The following is a 21,265-nucleotide window of genomic DNA, read 5'->3' as shown; positions in this document are numbered from 1 at the left end:
TGTCTTTCATAAATTACTCAAGACCATCTATACCGCCAGGCATGGGGGAGTTGAGACACCTTTCCCTCCAGGCTTCTTTATATTTATGTTTGGATATGTATGTGTTGTTTGCTTTTTAAATATGATAGGGTTTTATGTGCTTTTTAATATTAGATTTGTCTTCGCTAGAATATTGTTTTTATTGTTGTTGTGAGCCGCCCCGAGTCTTCGGAGAGGGGTGGCACACAAATCTAATAAATTGAATTGAATTCCTCTTCCTCCCTTCTCCTCCACACAGACCTCACTCCCTTCCAGCCCTGATGATGTTAGCTAGCTGGGTTATGCAATGTCAGCAAGGAAAAAAACAACAACCAAGCACTAAAAAACCCCCTCATCTCGACCCTGCGCTCCACACGGGCTCCTTTATTGGTGTTTTTCCCTCCTGCTGTGGGGAGGGCCAGCCGAGGGGCTTCCCACTTCCTTGCTTGAAAGAAGGAACTTTTATTATCCACAGTTTTGCTTCCGCAACCAATTCCCCGTCTCGTCCTTTGATAACGGAGCTGGACTCTGCCGGATTTTACAAATCGTTTTGACCCAGGAAACGGTATTTCGCCCACTCAATCCAGGACGGATGGCAGCGGAAGGAAGAAACGGTGGTCCTGAGGTCCAGGTGTCCTGCAGAGCCTGGTGGTCAGGAAAAATCAGCTGAGGCTCTCCAGGCTGGTCTTCATTCTCTCCATCTCGTGAAGGAAGCTGTAGAACTGGGGCAGGGTTAATTCTAGAAGGAGAAGGAGGGAAAGATTCAGGATTGGCTGTTGAAGTTTGTCTGAAAGGGTCTAAGGCAGTGATAGTAACCTAGAAAATTAGAAGATTGACGGCAGAAAAAGACCTCCTGGTCCATCTAGTCTGCCCTTCTACTATTTCCTGTATTTTATCTTAGGATGGATCTATATTTATCCCAGGCATGTTTTTAATAGGAAAGTGAACCCAAGAACAAGGGGGCACAATCTGAGGTTAGTTGGGGAAAAGATCAGAAGCAACGTGAGAAAATATTATTTGACTGAAAGAGTAGTAGATGCTTGGAACAAACTTCCAGCAGAGGTGGTTGGTAAATCCACAGGAACTGAATGTAAACATGCCTGGGATAAACATAGATCCATCCTAAGATAAAATACAGGAAATAGTATAAGGGCAGACGAGATGGACCAGGAGGTCTTTTTCTGCCGTCAGTCTTCTATGTTTCTACCTTAGAACCCTAATGGCAACTCTATGGCACAGGTGCCAGAGGTGGCACGCAGAGCCATATCGGAAGGGACATGTGACGTTGCCCTATGTCAGCTCCAACGGGCATGCACGCACTAGCCAGCTGATCAATGTTTATCCCAGGCATGTTTAAATTCAGTTCCTGTGGATTTACCAACCACGTCTGCTGGAAGTTTGTTCCAAGAATCTACCACTCTTTCAGTAAAATATTTTCTCACGTTGCTTCTGATCTTTCCCCCAACTAACCTCAGATTGTGCCCCCCCTGTTCTTGTGTTCACTTTCCTATTAAAAACACTTCCCTCCTGAACCTTATTTAACCCTTTAGCATATTTAAATGTCTCGATCATGTCCCCCCTTTCCCTTCTGTCCTCCAGACTATACAGATTGAGTTCATTAAGTCTTTCCTGATACGTTTTATGCTTAAGACCTTCCACCATTCTTGTAGCCCGTCTTTGGACCCGCTCAATTTTGTCAATATCTTTTTGTAGGTGAGGTCTCCAGAACTGAACACAGTATTATTCCAAATGGCGTCTCACCAGCATTCTATATGGCGGGATCACGATCTCCCTCTTCCTGCTTGTTATACCTCTAGCTATGCAGCCAAGCATCCTACTTGCTTTCTCTACCGCCTGACTGCACTGAACAGGTATGTCTGCCACTTGAGTTTTTTATTAGTAACTACACCTGGCTTTTCTGGCAGGCCCAGAATTAAGAATGACTCTGCGCATGTATGGTTTTTAGGTTTTTATGTATTTTATAGTATTGCTGTTGTATTTATTGTTTTTAATATTTATAATTATTGTTAGTCGCCCTGAGTCCTATTGGAGTGGGTGGCATAGAAACATAGAAGTCTGACGGCAGAAAAAGACCTCCTGGTCCATCTAGTCTGCCCTTATACTATTTTCTGTATTTTATCTTAGGATGGATCTATGTTTATCCCAGGCATGTTACTGTGGATTTATCTACCACGTCTGCTGGAAGTTTGTTCCAAACATCTAAAGTAAGTGTTTTTAATAGGAAAGTGAACACAAGAACAAGGGGACACAATCTGAAGTTAGTTGGGGGAAAGATCAAAAGCAACATGAGAAAATATTATTTTACTGAAAGAGTAGTAGATGCTTGGAACAAACTTCCAACAGATGTGGTTGGTAAATCCACAGTAACTGAATTTAAACATATCTGGGATAAACATAGATCCATCCTAAGATAAAATACAGAAAATAGTATAAGGGCAGACTAGATGGACCATGAGGTCTTTTTCTGCCGTCAGTCTTCTATGTTTCTATGTTTCTACTCTTTCAGTAAAATAATATTTTCTCATACTAAATACACTGCTCAAAATAATAAAGGGAACCCTCAAAGAACACATCCCAGATCTGAATGAATGAAATATTCTCATTGGATACTTTGTTTTGTACAAAGTGGAATGTGCCCAACGGCATGTGAAAGTGATTGTCAATCAGTGTTGCTTCCTAAGTGGATTTCACAGAAGTTTGATTTGCTTGGAGTTATATTGTGTTGTTTAAGTGGTCCCTTTATTTATTTTTTTGAGCAGTGTATAAATAATAAATAAATAAATTTTAAAAGAATACAAAGAAACAAACAAAAGAAAAACAATAAGAACTTGCAAACTCCAAGGATATATAGTGTGATAGTTAAAATTTATGAGGTAGTAGAAATGACCAAATTGACATATGAATTACAGGACAAGGACATGGAGGACTTTCACAAAAGTTGGGACAGATGGTATACCTGGATTGTAAAAAACAAACTAAAATGAAAGAAAATTAAGAACCCCAAATTCAAATTTGGAGAGAAAAATTAAATTAATATCAAGAAAAAATATTATCAAATAAAAGCATCACTATACCATTGAAAAAAATGACATACGATCGACACAATAACAAGTAAATTAAAAGGTTGTATATATGTCATAAATATGTGACAATTATTAAAAGGAAGATTTTCCTTTGTGTATCACAGGAGTCTCCAAACTTGGCCACTTTAAGACTTTTGGACTTCAACTCCCAGAATTCCCCAGCCAGAATAGCTGGCTGGAGAATTCTGGGAGTTGAAGTCCACAAGTCTTAAAGTTACCAAGTTTGAAGACCTCTGGGTATCAGGTATAAGCTGCATGCCAATTACATCACCCTTTAGGTGGTGCAAATTCTAAATAATGATACCAAACACTTTATGTATAAAGCAAAACGCTTTATTTCCTTTCTCTTTCTCCTTTTCTCTTCTTTCTAAAGGTGTATGTATTGTATATATCATTATTTTGTCGTTTTTTGTTATATGTTTTAATGTATATACTTAATAAAGTCTTTTTGAAAAAAAAAAAGAACTTGCAAAGCTTAAAAAACATTCAACATTGAGAACGAAAACCCGGCTTTCCACCATGGCTGTCAAGAAACATGGCTCTCATAACTCAGGGCGGGTAATCCTTGATTTACAACCACAACATTTTGGTTGCTAAGCAAGACAGTTGTTCAGAAAAATCATGTCCCATTAAACCAATCTAACTTCCTCACTGAACCTTTGCATGTCGGAAGCCGGCTGAGTAGTTCCCAAATGGTGTTGATCGCGAAACCCCGGGACACTGAAACTGTCGTAAGTCCATGCCAGTTGCCAAGCTTTTGAATTTTGATCATGTGACCACGGGGATGCCACAAGGGTCATAAGTAACTTTCTTTCAGTTCTTTTGTAACTCCGAAGGGTCATTAAGTGAACAGACTGTAATTCAAGGAATTCCTGCATGTGGCTTGGCTTAGAGTTTTCCCACAGGCAATGCTGGTTTACTCACCTAGGTACACGGGTTCCAGCCGGCTGCCTTTCTTAACCACCAGTTTCAGCTACAAGGGGATGAAAAATTGGGAAAAGTTGGCTGATGTTACAGCAAAGGAGGCAGATGTTAGAAACCAAAAAGCAACCCCTGGAATCTACTGGATACAAGAGATGGAATTCTCCTCGGGCCCCCTCTCCTGAGACCTGTGCCAGCTTAGAAACATAGAAACATAGAAGTCTGACGGCAGAAAAAGACCTCATGGTCCATCTAGTCTGCCCTTGTACTATTTTCTGTATTTTATCTTAGGATGGATCTATGTTTATCCCAGGCATGCTTAAATTCAGTTCCTGTGGATTGACCAACCACATCTGCTGGAAGTTTGTTCCAAGGATCTACCACTCTTTCAGTAAAATAATATTTTTTCACGTTACTTCTGATCTTTCCCCCACTTAACCTCAGACTGTGCCCCCTTGTTCTTGTGTTCACTTTCCTATTAAAAACACTTCCCTCCTGAACCTTATTTAACCCTTTAACATATTTAAATGCTTCGATCATGTCCCCCCTTTTCCTTCTGTCCTCCAGACTAGACAGATTGAGTCCATGAAGTCTTTCCTGATACGTTTTATGCTTAAGACCTTCCACCATTCTTGTAGCTCGTCTTTGGACCCGTTCAATTTTGTCAATATCTTTTTGTAGGTGAGGTCTCCAGAACTGAACACAGTATTCCAAATGTGGTCTCACCAGCATTCTATATAGTGGGATCATAATCTCCCTCTTCCTGCTTGTTATACCTCTAGCTATGCAGCCAAGCATCCTACTTGCTTTTCCTACTGCCCGACCACACTGCTCACCCATTTTGAGACTGTCAGAAATCACTACCCCTAAATCCTTTTCTTCTGAAGTTTTTGCTAACACAGAACTGCCAATGCAATACTCAGATTGAGGATTCCTGTTCCCCAAGTGCATTATTTTACCTTTGGAAACATTAAACTGCAGCTTCTGATCCTCCCCCCAATCACCTGGTTCTCCTTGTCCCAAATAATCCCTCTTACCTGCAGGAAAATGCTTCCTCCTTTCTCCATCTGGCTGCTTCCGGCCGTCACTATTGGAGAGAGAAACCATGCATCAAAAAAAGGGATTGACAGGAAGGCGTTGGCAAAGGCAACCCTCTCTGCCCCCACCAGACCCCCAGGGAAGGACTCACCTCCAAATTTCCACTCCATGTCTATCAGCTGATTAACCATCAGCGTCTGCCCCACGGCCAGGCGTGAGAGCGCGGGAGAATTTTCCTTCCACTGGGACAAAGACAAAAAAAGATAAGAGTGGAATCAGTGACGTGGGTTTTAATGCTTCCTGGGGGCTCAAGACTGCAAGGGGATTCCCCTGCAGCTGAGTAATAGCTGGGACCTAATTTGCCATTTTTTGTTTGGTTCCAATGAGTGAATTATCTGTCATTGCAGCTGCAGGTACAATTTCAGAACAGAATCACAACAGTTGGATGGGACCTTTCAGGACTTCTAGGCCAGTGTTTCCCAACTTTTTTTGAGCAACGGCACATTATTCACATTTACAAAATCCTGGGGAACATTGAGTTGGGGGGGGGCAAAAAAATTTTGGACAAAAAAAATCTCTCTTTTCCTCCCTTTCGCTCTATTTCTCTCTCTTCTTCTTCTTTCTCTCTTCCTTCCTTCCTCTTTCTTTCCTTCTCTCTCTCCATCCCTCTTTGTTTCTCCCTTCCTTCCTTTTTTGCCCTTTCTCCCTCCTTCCCTCCCTCTATGTCTTTCCCTCAACCTCCTTCCCCCCTTTCTCTCTCTCTCTCTTGCTGTCTTTCTTTCTTTCTTTCTCTCTCCCTCTCTTTCTCTCTCTCTCTTTTTTGCTATCTCTCTCTCTCTTTTTTGCTTTCTCTCTTTCTCTCTCTCCCCCTCTCTCCCTCTCTTGCTATCTCTCTCTCTTGCTATCTCTCTCTTTCGTTCTTTCTCTCTCTCTTTCTCTCTTGCTATCTCTTTCTTTCTTTCTCTCTCTTTCTCTCTCTCTCTTTCTTTCTCTCTTGCTATCTCTTTCTTTCTCTCTTGCTATCTCTTTCTTTCTCTCTCTCTCTCTTGCTATCTCTCTCTTTCTTTCTCTCTCTCTTTCTCGTACACCACGCCGCAGCAGCGGCATTGGGCAATAGCCATGGGGCGGCGGCAGGGTGGTCAGCTGTGAGGCGGAGCTCCGGAACGGAGGCACCGATGGCGGCAGCTGGACGTGTTGCTAGACGCCGTACATGCTGGCGTTGCACTGGGCATGGGCGTTGGGCTGGAGCCTCTGTCCTGGCCCAGCCAGCAGGCAAGTGCCAGTCATGCAATGCCAGCATGTACGGCGTACAGCAACATGTCCAGCCGCCGCCGTCGGTGCCTCTGTCCTGGAGTTCTGCCTCGCAGCCGACCATCCTGCCGCCGCCCAGCGGCTACTACCCGATGCCGCTGCTGCCGCCGCCCTCCCACCATGCCCCAAAGATCACCTGCTGCTGCCGCCAGGGAAGCTCCAGCCCAGCGGGGCGCTGTAGTTGCCGGAAAACTTGGAAGGCGCAATGAAGGAAGGTCAGCTTCCGGTCTCACAACTTTTTGCTCTTTGCACTCTCAGCAAAAAAGTTGAGAGACCAGAAGCTGAGCTTCCTTCTTCACAGCACACCTGACCATGTCTCACGGCACACTGGTTGAGAAACACTGTTCTAGTCCAAACTCTTGTGCAACAGTGATGGCGAAGCTTTTGTGGTTTGCGTGTGTGGGTGTGAAGACAGCGAGAAAATATTTTTTTAAAAAATTAAAGTTGCAGGTTTGGAAAAGAGACTTGGATTCCCTCTGCAATTCTGGGGGTGGCGGTTTAAAATGCAGAACTCCCTCCTGGACGAAGGTGCCTTACCTGTTCTTCAAAATACCTGGCCTTTTCCTCGCTCAGCCCTGCAGGGGGAATTGGAGAGGTCAAACCGGAGGAGTGGAGCCAGTGGCCCTCCGTAGAACTACTAAATAGTGCGGAGGGGATAAACCTACCCAGGGTGATAAGATCTGCTCCGACTTGTTCTGCAGACAGACTCCGTTTTAAGGCTCCTGGAATAAACATTGTGTAAAAAAAAGGAGCCCAGTTGATAAATACACAAAGGAAAGATAAGACAGGGACTGACCTCCTTGACCACAGAGCTAATTTATGGGACAAAGAGGAGCAAAAAGCTAACTTCTGTCAAAGAGGTGCGTGCAAGTTTGCAGCCTAAATTTGAAGCTTTTTAAAATGTAATTCTGTTTAGATTTTTTTGTTTTATTATTTGAAGTTTGTTTTATTTTGTTTCTATTTTTTTGTTTTATTATTTGAAGTTTATTTTATTTCTATTTCTTGTTTTATTATTTGAAGATTATTTTTATTTTGTTTCTAGTTTTATTACTTTATTTCTATTTATTTTATTGTATTATTTGATTTTTATTTATTTGATTTATATTTTTGAGTTCCATTTTTTATTTGGTAATATTTGATTTGTATTTACTTAAAACATGTATATAGCTGGCCATCTTTCAAAGAAACTGTATTTTATATATTTTATTTCTTTTTTAAAAAAACTTTTCATTGTTATTCCATTGTACGCTATATTTTGTTTCACTGCTATTTTTTATTTTGTTATCTCTCTTTTTACTTTATTTAAAAAGCTTATATAGCTGTCTACCTTCAAAGAACTCTGACTTAGTCCCAAAGATGAAAAGGCATTTAAAATCATATTAAAACTACAAAATGTAATCAATTAAAACAAGAATGCTAAATTCTGGCCAATCAGGATGCTTGCAATCTACTCCAAACCTGGCTTATTTTACTTTATCTTACTTTACTTTTATATATTGTTTTGTTTTGTTTTTATTTTATTTAATTATTATTATTATTAATTTTATTATTATTATTAATTTTATTGTAATCATTTTATTTTATTTTTTATTTTACTTTACTGTAATAAACAATACCCCGAACAAGGAACTTCCAACTCAGACAAACAAGCTAACAATAAACCATAGGTCAGGAGTAGGCAAAGTTGGCTCTTCTACGACATGTGGACTTCAACTCCCAGAATTCCTGAGCTAGCATGATTGGCCAAAAGTCATAGGAGGGCCAACTTTGCCTACCCCTGCCATAGGCTAATCCAGGAACCACCAAGAGGGGGAAAAAAACCATTCCCATCAACACGAACAGCAAAAGCCATTTGTCTTTAAATAGAGATCAAACCCTCCTTCTACCACTGATGATGTTCCCTAGTGTGGTCAGGAAACATCTGCAAGAAAACAATGCAGAAAAAGCCAAGGAACACACCGTTCAACCCTGTGCTAACCATGTTGTCTTCTATCAGTAATCCTATCAGCAGTTATCTTTGCCTCCTACCAGCTCTCTTCTTAGCAGCAGGACTGATTCCTTCTTCTCATAATTTATTTATTTTATTTATTTTGTGATAGTTATATGACTTCCAACTCCAGTAGGACTCTGGAGCTACCAAGATAATGCCTGGTAGATTGTATGAGAGGGTAAGAAATTCAATTATAATCAGAATTTCACATGACACCTTCTGAACATAGTGGAAAGAACTGGTGGTACGCACCAGTGGTGCACCGTGACTCAGAAAAACCATCCTGGGTGGGTTGGTGGGTGGGTGGATGGATGGATGGATAGACAGATAGATAGACAGACAGACGGATAGATGGATAGATAGACAGGTACATGGATAGATAGATAGATAGATAGATAGATAGATAGATGGATGGATGGATGGATGGATGGATGGATGGATGGATGGATGGATGGACGGACGGACGGACGGACGGGCGGGCGGGCGGGCGGGCAGGCAGGCAGGCAGTCAGACAGACAGACAGATGGATAGACAGATAGATGAATAGATAGACGGATAGACAGACAGACAGACGGATAGATAGATTTTGTGATAGATTAATAGATATGGATGGATAGATAGATAGATGCTTTCACCCCGAGACCAAACTGGCTTTCAGAGTGGTTCTGCCCCAACCCCCGAGACCTACCACAGACCTGGAGGTCTGCCCCACACTTACCACTGGGCACCAGCAAGAGGCTTTTGACAATACTCTTCAAGGGGCCGAGGCTGATTTTATTTCCCGCTGCAAAGTCGGACAGGTGAGCCAGGAACCTCTCCACCTGCCAGGCACAAGAGCAAAATGTGTATTGCCCCAATTATTCTATTCTATTCTATTCTATTCTACTTTATTCCATTCCATTCCATTCTGATTCCATTTCATATTTTCTACTCTTTTCTATTCTATTCATCATCTATCATATCTCTCTATTCTCTCCCTCTCCCTCTCATCTACATCTCTGGATCTGTCTATCTATCTATCTATCTATCTATCTATCTATCTATCTATCTATCTATCTATCTATCTATCTATCATCTATCTATCTATCATCTATCTATCTATCTATCATCTATCTATCTATCTATCTATCATCTATCTATCATCTATCTATCATCTATCTATCTATCTATCTATCTATCTATCTATCTATCTATCTATCATCTATCTATCTATCTATCTATCTATCTATCTATCTATCATCTATCTATCTATCTATCATCTATCTATCTATCATCTATCTATCTATCTATCATCTATCTATCTATCTATCTATCTATCATCTATCTATCATCTATCTATCATCTATCTATCTATCTATCTATCTATCTATCTATCTATCTATCTATCTATCTATCTATCTATCTATCATCTATCTATCTATCTATCTATCTATCATCTATCTATCTATCTATCTATCTATCTATCTATCATCTATCTATCTATCATCTATCTATCTATCTATCATCTATCTATCTATCTATCTATCATCTATCTATCATCTATCTATCATCTATCTATCTATCTATCTATCTATCTATCTATCATCTCTCTATCTATCTTTCTATCTATCATCTATCTATCTATCATCTATCATCTATCTATCTATCTATCTATCTATCTATCATCTATCTATCTATCATCTATCTATCTATCATCTATCTATCTATCTATCTATCTATCATCTATCTATCTATCTATCATCTATCTATCTATCTATCTATCATCTATCTATCATCTATCTATCATCTATCTATCTATCTATCTATCATCTATCTATCTATCTATCTATCTATCTATCATCTATCTATCTATCATCTATCTATCTATCATCTATCTATCTATCTATCATCTATCTATCTATCTATCTATCTATCATCTATCTATCTATCATCTATCTATCTATCTATCATCTATCTATCTATCATCTATCTATCATCTATCTATCATCTATCTATCTATCTATCTATCTATCATCTATCTATCTATCTATCTATCTATCTATCATCTATCTATCTATCTATCATCTATCTATCTATCATCTATCTATCTATCATCTATCTATCTATCTATCTATCATCTATCTATCATCTATCTATCATCTATCTATCTATCTATCTATCTATCTATCTATCTATCTATCATCTATCTATCTATCTATCTATCTATCTATCATCTATCTATCTATCTATCTATCTATCTATCTATCTATCTATCTATCTATCTATCTATCATCTATCTATCTATCATCTATCTATCTATCTATCATCTATCTATCTATCTATCTATCTATCTATCTATCTATCTATCTATCTATCTATCATCTATCTATCATCTATCTATCATCTATCTATCTATCTATCATCTCTCTATCTTTCTATCTATCATCTATCTATCTATCATCTATCATCTATCTATCTATCTATCTATCATCTATCTATCTATCATCTATCTATCTATCATCTATCTATCTATCTATCTATCTATCTATCTATCTATCTATCTATCTATCTCTATCACTCTATCTCTCTATCTTCTCTGTGTATGCACAAACGCACACTGCCACACACAAACATACAACTAAAATTCTGGTTCCAGGTACTGGTGGTAAGTCAAGATCTGCCTATACAGTGATCCCTCGTTTTTCGCGGGGGAAGCGTTCCAAGACCACCCGTGAAAAACGAATTTCCGTGAAATAAAGGAAAGATCTTTTTTTATGTATTTAACAAGTATTTGGACTTTTAAAACCCACCCTTTGCATGAAACAGTCATTCTATAATGTTTCTCAGCTGGAACTACATGTGATATCCTACCACTTTCTTTAATAGAGGACAGTAGTACTGTAGAAGAATGTTATGAATTTTTAATGGATTTAAAATTTTCAATGGATTTAATGGATTTACGCCCCCTTTGAAAACCCGTGAAGTAGCGAATCCGCGAAAGATGAACCGCAAGTAGCGGGGGATTACTGTAATGCTATTCTTGAAAATGTGGTTATATAGAATTAATTTTTTCCACGTTGCCTACAAACCACCTTAGAAACATAGAAACATAGAAGACTGACGGCAGAAAAAGACCTCCTGGTCCATCTAGTCTGCCCTTATACTATTTTCTGTATTTTATCTTAGGGTGGATATATGTTTATCCCAGGCATGTTTAAATTCAGTTACTGTGGATTTATCTACGACGTCTGCTGGAAGTTTGTTCCAAGGATCTACTACTCTTTCAGTAAAATAATATTTTCTCATGTTGCTTTTGATCTTTCCCCCAACTAACTTTAGATTGTGTCCCTGTGACACCTTCACTCGCAAAAATATCTGGACTTCATCCAAGGGGAGGGGGAATCTCCAACTTGCATTCCTTGCCCCCACCTCCCCTTCCCCTAAGTGGATTACCTCTTTCGGTTCTCGCAGGAATTGGAAAAGCACCTCCACCAATGTAGAAAATTGCTGGGGAGGAAAGAAGGAAGACTGTCATTCAACAGGAAAAGTAGTGTATGAATTGAATAAACAAAGAAATAAATGCACAAGAGACCTTCGCACGCATCTAAATGCAGGGGACGTGTCCAAAGGTGATGATTTTAAGACTTGTGGACTTCAACTCCCAGAATTCCCCAGCCAGCACAGATTAGAGTTAGGAATATTGAGCCGGGGTGGTGCAGCAGGTAGAGTGCTGTACTGCAGGCCACTGAAGCTGACAGTAGATCTGCAGGTCAGCAGTTCAAATCTCACCACCGGCTCAAGGTTGACTCAGCCTTCCATCCTTCAGAGGTGGGTAAAATGAGGACCCGGATTGTGGGGGCAATAGCCTAGCTCTGCTAACATGTTGTAAGCTGCCCTGAGTCTGCAGAGAGGGGTGGCATACAAATCCAATCAATCAATCAATCAATATCATAGTTGGCTGTCTGAGGGAATTCTGGAAGTTGAAGTCCATGAGTCTTAAAAGTGGTCAAGATTGGAAACCCCTGGCCATCAGAGGCTAGAAAGTAGACGGCCATGAGTTCAAGTCCAGTCCTAGCCTTCTGGATGACTTTGCCTCAAATCATCAGGAGGCTGCGAGTTCTAGTCCTGCCTTAGGCAGCAAAATTAGCAGAATGACTTTGGGCCCATGGAGGTCCAGTCAACTGGTTGACTTTGAGCCCATCCACCAGGAGAATGACGAGTTCTAGTTTCACCTTAGGCGTAGAGAGCCAGCTGGCCGACTTTGGATCAACCTCTCAGCCCAACCCACCTCACAGGGTTGTTGTTGCAAGGAAAAATGAGTTATTTATAAAAATAATAAAAGTGAGATATAAGCAAAGAAACAAACATTACCCTCTACTATTTGTCCCCTGGCAGAATGGAATAGAGCTGGAAGGGACTTTGGAGGTCTTCTAGTCCAGCCCCCTATACCACTGATGGCAAATCTGTGGCATACATGCCACAGGTGGCACACATAGCCAGTTGCGGCCCTATTTGGACCGGGAGTCACTACTCACAGTCACTCATGCCCTCATCACCTCGAGGCTCGACTTCTGTAACGCTCTCTACATGGGGCTACCTTTGAAAAGTGTTCGGAAACTTCAGATCATGCAGAATGCGGCCGCGAGAGCAATCATGGGCTTCCCCAAAAATGCCCATGTCACACCAGCAGTCTGCATTGGTTGCCGATCAGTTTCCGGTCACAAGTCAAAGTGTTGGTTATGACCTATAAAGCCCTTCATGGCACCTGACCAGGATATCTCCGGGACCGCCTCCTGCCGCACGAATCCCAGTAGCCGGTTAGGTCCCACAGAGTGGATTTTCTCCGGGTCCTGTCAACTAAACAATGCCGCTTGGCAGGATCCAGGGGAAGAGCCTTCTCTGTGGCGGCCCCAGCCCTCTGGAACCAACTCCCCCCAGAGATTGGAATTGCCCCCACCCTCCTCGCCTTTCGTAAGCTCCTTAAAACCCACCTCTGCCGTCAGGCATGGGGGAACTGAGATATTCTTTCCCTCGGGCCTCTATAGTTTATGCATGGTATGTCTGTATGTATGTCTGGTTTTTATAATAAGGGTTTTTTAGTTGCTTTATTATTGGATTGCTACATACTGTTTTTATCACTGTTGTTAGCCGCCCTGAGTCCACGGAAAGGAGCTGCATACAAATCCAATCAATCAATCAATCAATCAATCAATCAATCAATCAATGCGCCCGTCTGCTGACTTTTGGCTCAGGCGGGGGCTCTGGAAGAACATTTTATTTATTTATTTTTATTTGATTGGATTTATAAACAACCCAACTCCTGGCGGACTCTAGGCGGTGGACATAAATAAAACAATTTTTTCTTTCCCTATAGTAATAGTCCAAATGCAAAACTTTAGATATACTGTACATTATTTGAATTGTCTGGAGCGCGTAAATTTTGCTTTTCTTCAGGCAGATAACGTAGCTGCAGCAGTGTTTCAAAATGGCGTCTGTAAGTGATATATGTTACGAGGGTCGCCCAGAAAGTAATGCACCACATTTTTTTTCTTCAACAATTATTTATTCAATGCAATGAAACTTACGCACAAGAAAGAATGATGTTTCTTCTACATTCCCTATTATTTTCCCCTGTAATCTCCGTCCTGTTCTATGGCCTTCCTCCAGCGAGACACAAGGGCGTGTAGGCCCTGTCGGTACCCCGCATTGTTCTGCTCACGAAGCCATTTCTGCCCTATGCAAATCACCTCTTCGTCCTCCTCAAAATGTCTTCTGCGACTAACCGTACTTCTGTTGACTGCAGGTTCTCCATAAACTATACACAAACGTTTGTGAATGTTCCCAACAGTTTCTTTCTCCACAGTGAGAAATTCAACGATGACACCCTGCTTGTAACGTACATCACTTACAGACGCCATTTCGAAACACGGCTGCAGCGACGCTATCTGTCTGAAGAAACGCAAAATTTACACACGCACTCCCGACAATTCAAATAATGTCTATTAGGATCGCCCCCACCCTCCTTGCCTTTCGTAAACTTCTTAAAACCCACCTCTGCCGTCAGGCATGGGGGGAATTGAGACATCTCCCCTTGCCTATGTAGTTTTATGTATGGTATGTTTGTGTTTATGCTTTTTAAATAATGGGTTTTTTAATACTTTTAATGTAAGATTTGTTATCTCAGACTTTTAATATTAGATTTGTTATCGTATATTGTTTTATCACTGCTGTGAGCTGTCCCGAGTCTGCGGAGAGGGGCGGCATACAAATCTAATAAATGAATGAATGAATGAATGAATAAATATCTAAAGTTTCACATTTGTACCATTATTGTAGGCTGAGAAAAAAAATATGGTGCATTCTTTTCTGAGCGACCCTTGTACAATTAATATCCGAATATGAAAACATTTATCCCATTCACCAGAAGAGCCCTTCACTCCTCCACTCGAAACAGAAAATCCTACGAAACTAGACTAACAATCCTGGGCCTAGAAAGCCTAGAACTATGGCGCCTAAAACACGATTTGAGTATTGCCCACAAGATCATATGCTGCAACGTTCTGCCTGTCAATGACTACTTCAGCTTCAACCGCAACAACACAAGAGCACGCAACAGATTCAAACTTAATACGAACTGCTCCAACCTTGACTGTAAAAAATTTGATTTCAACAATCGAGTTATCGAAGCGTGGAACTCATTACTGGACTCAATTGTGTCAACCCCTAACCCCCAACATTTCTCCCTTAGACTCTCCACGATTGACCTCTCCAGGTTCCTAAGAGGCCAGTAAGGGGCGTACATAAGTGCACTGGTGTGCCTTTCGTCCCCTGTCCAATTGTCTTTCCTCTCTTTCACCTATCATATATATTCTCTTCCTTTCATATATCCTCTCCTCTAAGTTCACTTTTACCCTTATATATATTACCACATGTCTATTTTTCTTCCTATGTATTTGTGTAGCGGACAAATAAATAAAAAAATAAATAAATGAATGAATGAATGAATGAATGAATAAATAAATAAATAAATAAATTCTAGGCTGGAGCAGAATACTATAGCTCAACGGTCCCAGGCCTTTTTGGCCTCTTGAGCCTGTATAGGGTAAAAAATGGGCCTACGGGGCCTACCGGAAATCAGGAAATGGGCCGTTTCTGGCCTCTGGGGGGATGAGGGGGGTCATTTTCATGTTCCCCAGGCTGCAGGGAAGGCTCTGGAATCTGGGAAGGGCAAAAAACAGGCCTACTGGGATCTCTGGAAGTTGAGGAATGGAGGAGGGGGGGTCATGCGCACCAGCACTGGGGGCAAGGCAGCACTGGGGGGGTGCATGTGCAGGGGGCATTGAATTATGGGTGTGGATACTTGTGCATGTGCGATAGCACACACGCACACACACGCTTTCGGCACCTGAGGCGGAAAAGGTTCTCTTGATCACTGCCCTACTGGGGTGGATTGCCATCACCGCCACTACCGGTGCGCTGTGAAGGCAGCTTCGGTCCTCTTGCGCATGTGAGCTATGTGCATACGTCCCATCGTGTTTTTTACTTCTGCACATGAACAGAAAGCAAAAATGGCTGAAATCTCGTGAGGGGACGCGTGTGAGAGATTTTGGCAATTTTTTGCTCCCGCGCATGTGTAGAAGCAAAAAATCGCTGAAAACTCTCTTGTGTGCTTGTCCCCTCACAAGATTTCGCTTCTGCGCATAAAGCAAAAATATAAAAAAGAAGGCAGCAATTAGGGGTGGGTGGGTGGGAGATTATAGAAAATGGCCACCTGGGTGGCAAGGAAGTTTGTGCCTTTACAAAATGGCTGCCGGCGAGTTGCGACCAGCCTCCAAAAGAACCACACAGTCAAAGAGTTGATGACTCAGTCCATTTGCAAAAACCACAAAGTCAAAGCATTGAAATTAGTGCCACTAAGTTCCCGGAAGAAGACAGACTCCATTAAGGGTTCTTTTTTCTTGCCCCCCACCCCACTTGTCTTTTCCCCTCTTTTCGTGACATTTTTTCAATGTCACGAAACGGTTCTGTATTCAAATTTAAAGTCAGACAATTTTGGTAGCTCTGTGTTGAACTGGGCCACACTGTGTACTGCTAGCGAAAATGGAGCCCCCCGTGCAGCTCTGTGTCGCCAACGTATGTGCGCATGCGTGCCCCAGTGAGATTTTGCTTCTGCGCATGAGCAGAAGCAAAAAAATATCTGAAATTTCTCTCACACATGTGTCTCCTCACAGAACTGTGCGCGCATCGTACTGGTAGCAGCGGTAAGTAGCAACCCCCACCTGCGCGAGATCCTTGGTGGTCTCTGAACTTCGTCCTAATCCGGCTAAACAGGAAGTCCTCAACTTATAACAGTTCATTTAGTGACTGAAGTTACAATGTCACTAAATAATAATAATAATAATAATAATAATAATAATAATAATAATAATAATAATAATAATAGAAACATAGAAGACTGACAGCAGAAAAAGACCTCATGGTCCATCTAGTCTGCCCTTATACTATTTCCTGTATTTTATCTTACAATAGATATATGTTTATCCCAGGCATGTTTAAATTTAGTTACTGTGGATTTACCAACCACGTCTGCTGGAAGTTTGTTCCAAGGATCTACTACTCTTTCAGTGAAATAATATTTTTGCATGTTGCTTTTGATCTTTCCCCCAACTAACTTCAGATTGTGTCCCCTTGTTCTTGTGTTCACTTTCCTATTAAAAACACTTCCCTCCTGAACCTTATTTAACCCTTTAACATATTTAAATGTTTCGATCATGTCCCCCCTTTTCCTTCTGTCCTCCAGACTATACAGATTGAGTTCATGAAGTCTTTCCTGATACGTTTTATGCTTAAGACCTTCCACCATTTTTGTAGCCCGTCTTTGGACCCGTTCAATTTTGTCAATATCTTTTTGTAGGTGAGGTCTCCAGAACTGAACACAGTACTCCAAATGTGGTCTCACCAGCGCTCTATATAAGGGGATCACAATCTCCCTCTTCCTGCTTGTTATACCTCTAGCTATGCAGCCAAGCATACTACTTGCTTTTCCTACTGCCCGACCACACTGCTCACCCATTTTGAGACTGTCAGAAATCACTACCCCTAAATCCTTCTCTTCTGAAGTTTTTGCTAACACAGAACTGCCAATGCAATACTCAGATTGAGGATTTCTTTTCCCCAAGTGCATTATTTTACATTTGGAAACATTAAACTGCAGTTTCCATTGCTTTGACCATTTATCTAGTAAGGCTAAATCATTTACCATATTACAGACGCCTCCAGGAATATCAACCCTATTGCACACTTTAGAGTCATCGGCAAATAGGCAAACCTTCCCCTATGGCGCTCATAGACTTGGAGTGGCTCACAACAGTAATACAAAATACAAATCCAATGTTAAAAGCAACTTAGGAGTTAACAATCATTGCATCATCACTGTCTATGGTCACATGATTAAAAATTAAGACCCTTGGCAACCAACTTGTATTTATGGCGGTCGCAACGTCGCGGAAGATCATGCGATCCCTATTTGCCACCTTCGGATTCACTTAACAACCGTGGCAAGTCACAAAATAGGGCCAAACTCAATGAACAAATGCTTCACTTAACAACAGATGTGTGGGGCTCAGTCGTGGTCGTAAGTCGAGGACTACCAACTTCCAGTGGAGACGGAGGTTCGATCCTCTACAACTGACTTTAGACATGTCTGTCACCTGACAAAAATGTAAATAAATTTTAATACATTTATGAAAATAAACTGATTGAAAAGAAAACAAAAAACTCAAAAGGCAGACTGGATGGATGGGCCAGTGGGTCTTTTTCTCTCATCACTTTTCTTTATTTCTGCCGTTGGTTTTATTTTTCCAGATGTTTCATGACCCAACTAGGTAACAACATGAGGACTAGAAGGGAGGAGATTTTACTCTGCATGATCCCTTGTAGGGTTGCAAAACATCTGCAAGAAAACAATTTACTTCAGAGAGCACCAAGGACCCCAAAGTCCTCCTCCCCTTCCCCACAAAAACCACACCATCATCTAGCACTGATGATGTTCCCTAGCTGGATAATCAAATGTCTGCAAGAAAACAACCAACCTCAGAGAGCACCAATGAACGTTATCATATCATATACTATAATAAATATCATATAATACATACCATATAATAAATATAATCTAATATAATGTAATAAAATATCATAAAATCATAAGTATAGTACAGTATTAGTATAGTATTAGTATTAGTGTTAGTACTAGTATAGTATAGTATAATATTGTATCGTATCATATCATGGGGATTTTAGAGGGTTTATTTAGTTTTAATTAATTGAATTTGCTATTGTATTCTCTTGTTTTTATATGTTGTAAGCTGACCTCAGTCCTTGGAGAGGGGCGGCATAAAAATCTAATTACGGTAATAAATAATAAATATCATATCATACATTCTTTTATGTACGCTGAGAGCATATGCACCAAAGACAAATTCCTTGTGTGTCCAATCACACTTGGCCAATAAAATTCTATTCTATATAAAATATAATGATATATATTACATCATATCATAAATATGGTATAGTATAATATATCATATCATATAAATTATAATAAAATATTATATATCATATCATACCACAAATATAGTACATTATAGTATAATATAATATAGTCCGTCATATATAAGATATCATATATCATATCATACCATAAATATAGTATAGTGTACTATAATATAATGTAGTCTATCATATCATATATAAAATATCACATATCATATCATATAAATATAGTATAGTACAGTATAGTATCATATCATATAACATATCATATAAAAATAATAAAATATATATGATATCATATCATAAATATAGTATAGTATAGTATAGTACTGCATAGTGTAGTATAATATCATATAATTAGCATAGCATAGCATAGGATAGCATAAAGTAAGATAAGATAAGATAAGGTAACATAACATGAGTTGGAAGGGACCTTGGAGTCCTTCCAGTCCAACCTTCTTTTTCTTTCTTTCTTTCTTTCTCTTTCTTTCTTTCTCTTTCCTTCCTTCCTTTCCTTTCCTTTTTCCTTTCCTTTCCTTAATTAATTAAATTTATATGCTGCCCCTTTCCACAGACTTATTACTTAAGGCCCAGCCTGGCACAAATGGCACCAGCCCGCCCATTCAGTCCAGACGAAAGACCTGGACCCCTATTACAAAGCAAGGCAAGGCATTCCATCCCCACCATGAGTTGCATCCACCCACACCAGGAGTAGGTAAAGTTGGCTCTTCTCAGACATGTGGACTTCAACTCCCAGAATTCCTGAACTAGCATGATTGGCTCAGGAATTCTGGGAGTTGAAGTCCACAAGTCATAGAAGAGCCAACCTTGCCTATCCCTGACCCAGGCCAACCAACTGAGGTTCAGGGGAAACGTGCCTCCAGTTGCAACCAGCCTGGTCCAATCCCTGCACGGGGGACTTTCATCTCACAGATGGGCTTTCGGCATTATTCCTGGCTGCTTAAACCAGCGGTCTCCCATCTTGGGCAACTGGACGGCTCGGGGTGAGGAGGGAACTTCAACTCCCAGAATTCCTCAGCTTGCGCTGGCTGAGGAATTCTGGGAGTTGAAGTCCCCCCGGCCGCCCAGTGCCCAAGGTGGGAGATCCCTGGGTTAAACCACAGCTGGGGGGGGGTTTCTTTTCTTCTAAGCGTCGGAGGGAAGGAGCCCCCCCCACTCCTTCCTTAAAGGGGTGGGGATGTCAGGACTTGCAGTCATGGCCAAGCGATACCCCCCCGGGACCCATGGGAAGACAAACCCGGGGGACCCCCGCCCCTCCTTTCTTCCCGTCCCCCCCCAACCCGGCTGAGATGGGGTGTCCCCCTCCCCTTCTCTAGATCCCCCCCCGCATCAGCCCCCCCCCCACTTGCGCTCCGTCCACCTGCGTGCTCAGCTGGTTGAGCAGCTGCAAGTCCGCGCTGACCGCCTCGGGCACCGGCTCGCGGGTGAAGTTCAGCAGCCCCATGGCCCGGCTCGGCTCGGCCTTCCTCCCGTTCCCCGCCTGCGCTCCGCCCCATAAAGCCCGGCTTAGCTGAGCATCGGCGGCCGCACTTTCGAGCCCGGGCATATTGAACAGATTGTTCGGTTTTTTTTTTAATTTGTCATTCAACAATTTGTGAATGAATTGATTTTGGTAAAACTTTTTTTTAATAGTTTTTATTATGATTCTTTAAAAACATAACAACCAAAAATAGACAAACAAACATTTACAAAATACAAAAACAAAACAACAAAAAGAACCTTCAACCGCAACAACACACGAGCACGAAATCGATTTAAACTAAATGTCAACCGCTCCAAACTTAACTGCAAAAAATACGACTTCAGCAACAGAGTTATCAATGCCTGGAAGTCACTAAGGGTAAAGTGAACTTAGAGGAGAGGATATATGAAAGAAAGAAAATATATATAAGTGAGAGAAAGGAAAGACAATTGGATAGGGGACGAAAGGCACACCAGGGCACTTATGTACGCCCTGCAAAAATAAGACTTCAGCAACAGAATAATCAACACCTGGAATGCCCTACCTGACTCTGTGGTTTCTACTCCTAACCCCAAAACCTTTAACCTTAGACTATCTACCATTGACCTCTGCCCCTTTCTAAGAGGTCTGTGAGGGGTGTGCATAAGCGCACCACTGTGCCTACCGTCCCTGTCCTATGGTCTTTTGTTACTTTTGATCATTACTTATCTAATGTTTAATATGTACAAATTATCATCCTGTTGGACAAATAAATAAATAAATAAATAAATAAATATAAAACAACACGGTTACAAATAACAATCAATGTATAATTTACATCATGGTGTAAGGAGGGAAAATGTAACTTCTTCTGTTATTGAATATTTTTAT

At 40.9% G+C, this 21,265-nt stretch overlaps 1 protein-coding gene across 2 annotated transcripts; it reads right to left on the bottom strand.

The window, feature by feature from the left end:
* Positions 1-366: 366 nt before the first annotated feature.
* COMMD7 (COMM domain containing 7) lies at positions 367-20,430 on the bottom strand. 2 transcript variants are annotated; one of them, XM_070744345.1, is made up of 9 exons: positions 20,294-20,430; positions 11,815-11,868; positions 9,101-9,203; positions 7,058-7,114; positions 6,930-6,967; positions 5,233-5,323; positions 5,081-5,130; positions 4,047-4,095; positions 367-757 (listed from the first exon to the last, which is right to left on the bottom strand). In XM_070744345.1, the coding sequence occupies exons 1-9, from the start codon at positions 20,375-20,377 to the stop codon at positions 681-683; spliced, it is 603 nt and encodes a 200-aa protein (XP_070600446.1). In that variant the 5' UTR covers positions 20,378-20,430; the 3' UTR covers positions 367-680. The 2 variants fall into 2 exon arrangements, with proteins under 2 accessions (XP_070600446.1, XP_070600447.1); XM_070744346.1 differs by lacking the exon at positions 20,294-20,430 and adding an exon at positions 19,597-19,623 and having other exon boundaries at positions 598-757.
* Positions 20,431-21,265: the final 835 nt, after the last annotated feature.

Source organism: Erythrolamprus reginae, chromosome 3 (genome assembly GCF_031021105.1).
Source record: "Erythrolamprus reginae isolate rEryReg1 chromosome 3, rEryReg1.hap1, whole genome shotgun sequence".
In the NCBI taxonomy this organism is placed as follows: Eukaryota; Metazoa; Chordata; class Lepidosauria; order Squamata; family Dipsadidae; genus Erythrolamprus; species Erythrolamprus reginae.
The sequence above is the reverse complement of the archived record's forward strand: the minus strand, read 5'-3'. Positions and strand labels throughout refer to the sequence as shown.

What these genes read in the sequence shown, in the direction of transcription:
- COMMD7 (XM_070744345.1), bottom strand. Translation starts at nt 20,377, where the DNA reads ATGGGGCTGCTGAACTTCACCCGCGAGCCGGTGCCCGAGGCGGTCAGC. An exon ending in CATGGAGTGGAAATTTGGAG is followed by an intron (nt 5,131 to 5,232) that starts GTGAGTCCTTCC and finishes TCTCTCCAATAG; the next exon opens with TGACGGCCGGAAGCAGCCAG. An exon ending in GCTGGAACCCGTGTACCTAG is followed by an intron (nt 758 to 4,046) that starts GTGAGTAAACCA and finishes TTCTCCTTCTAG; the next exon opens with AATTAACCCTGCCCCAGTTC.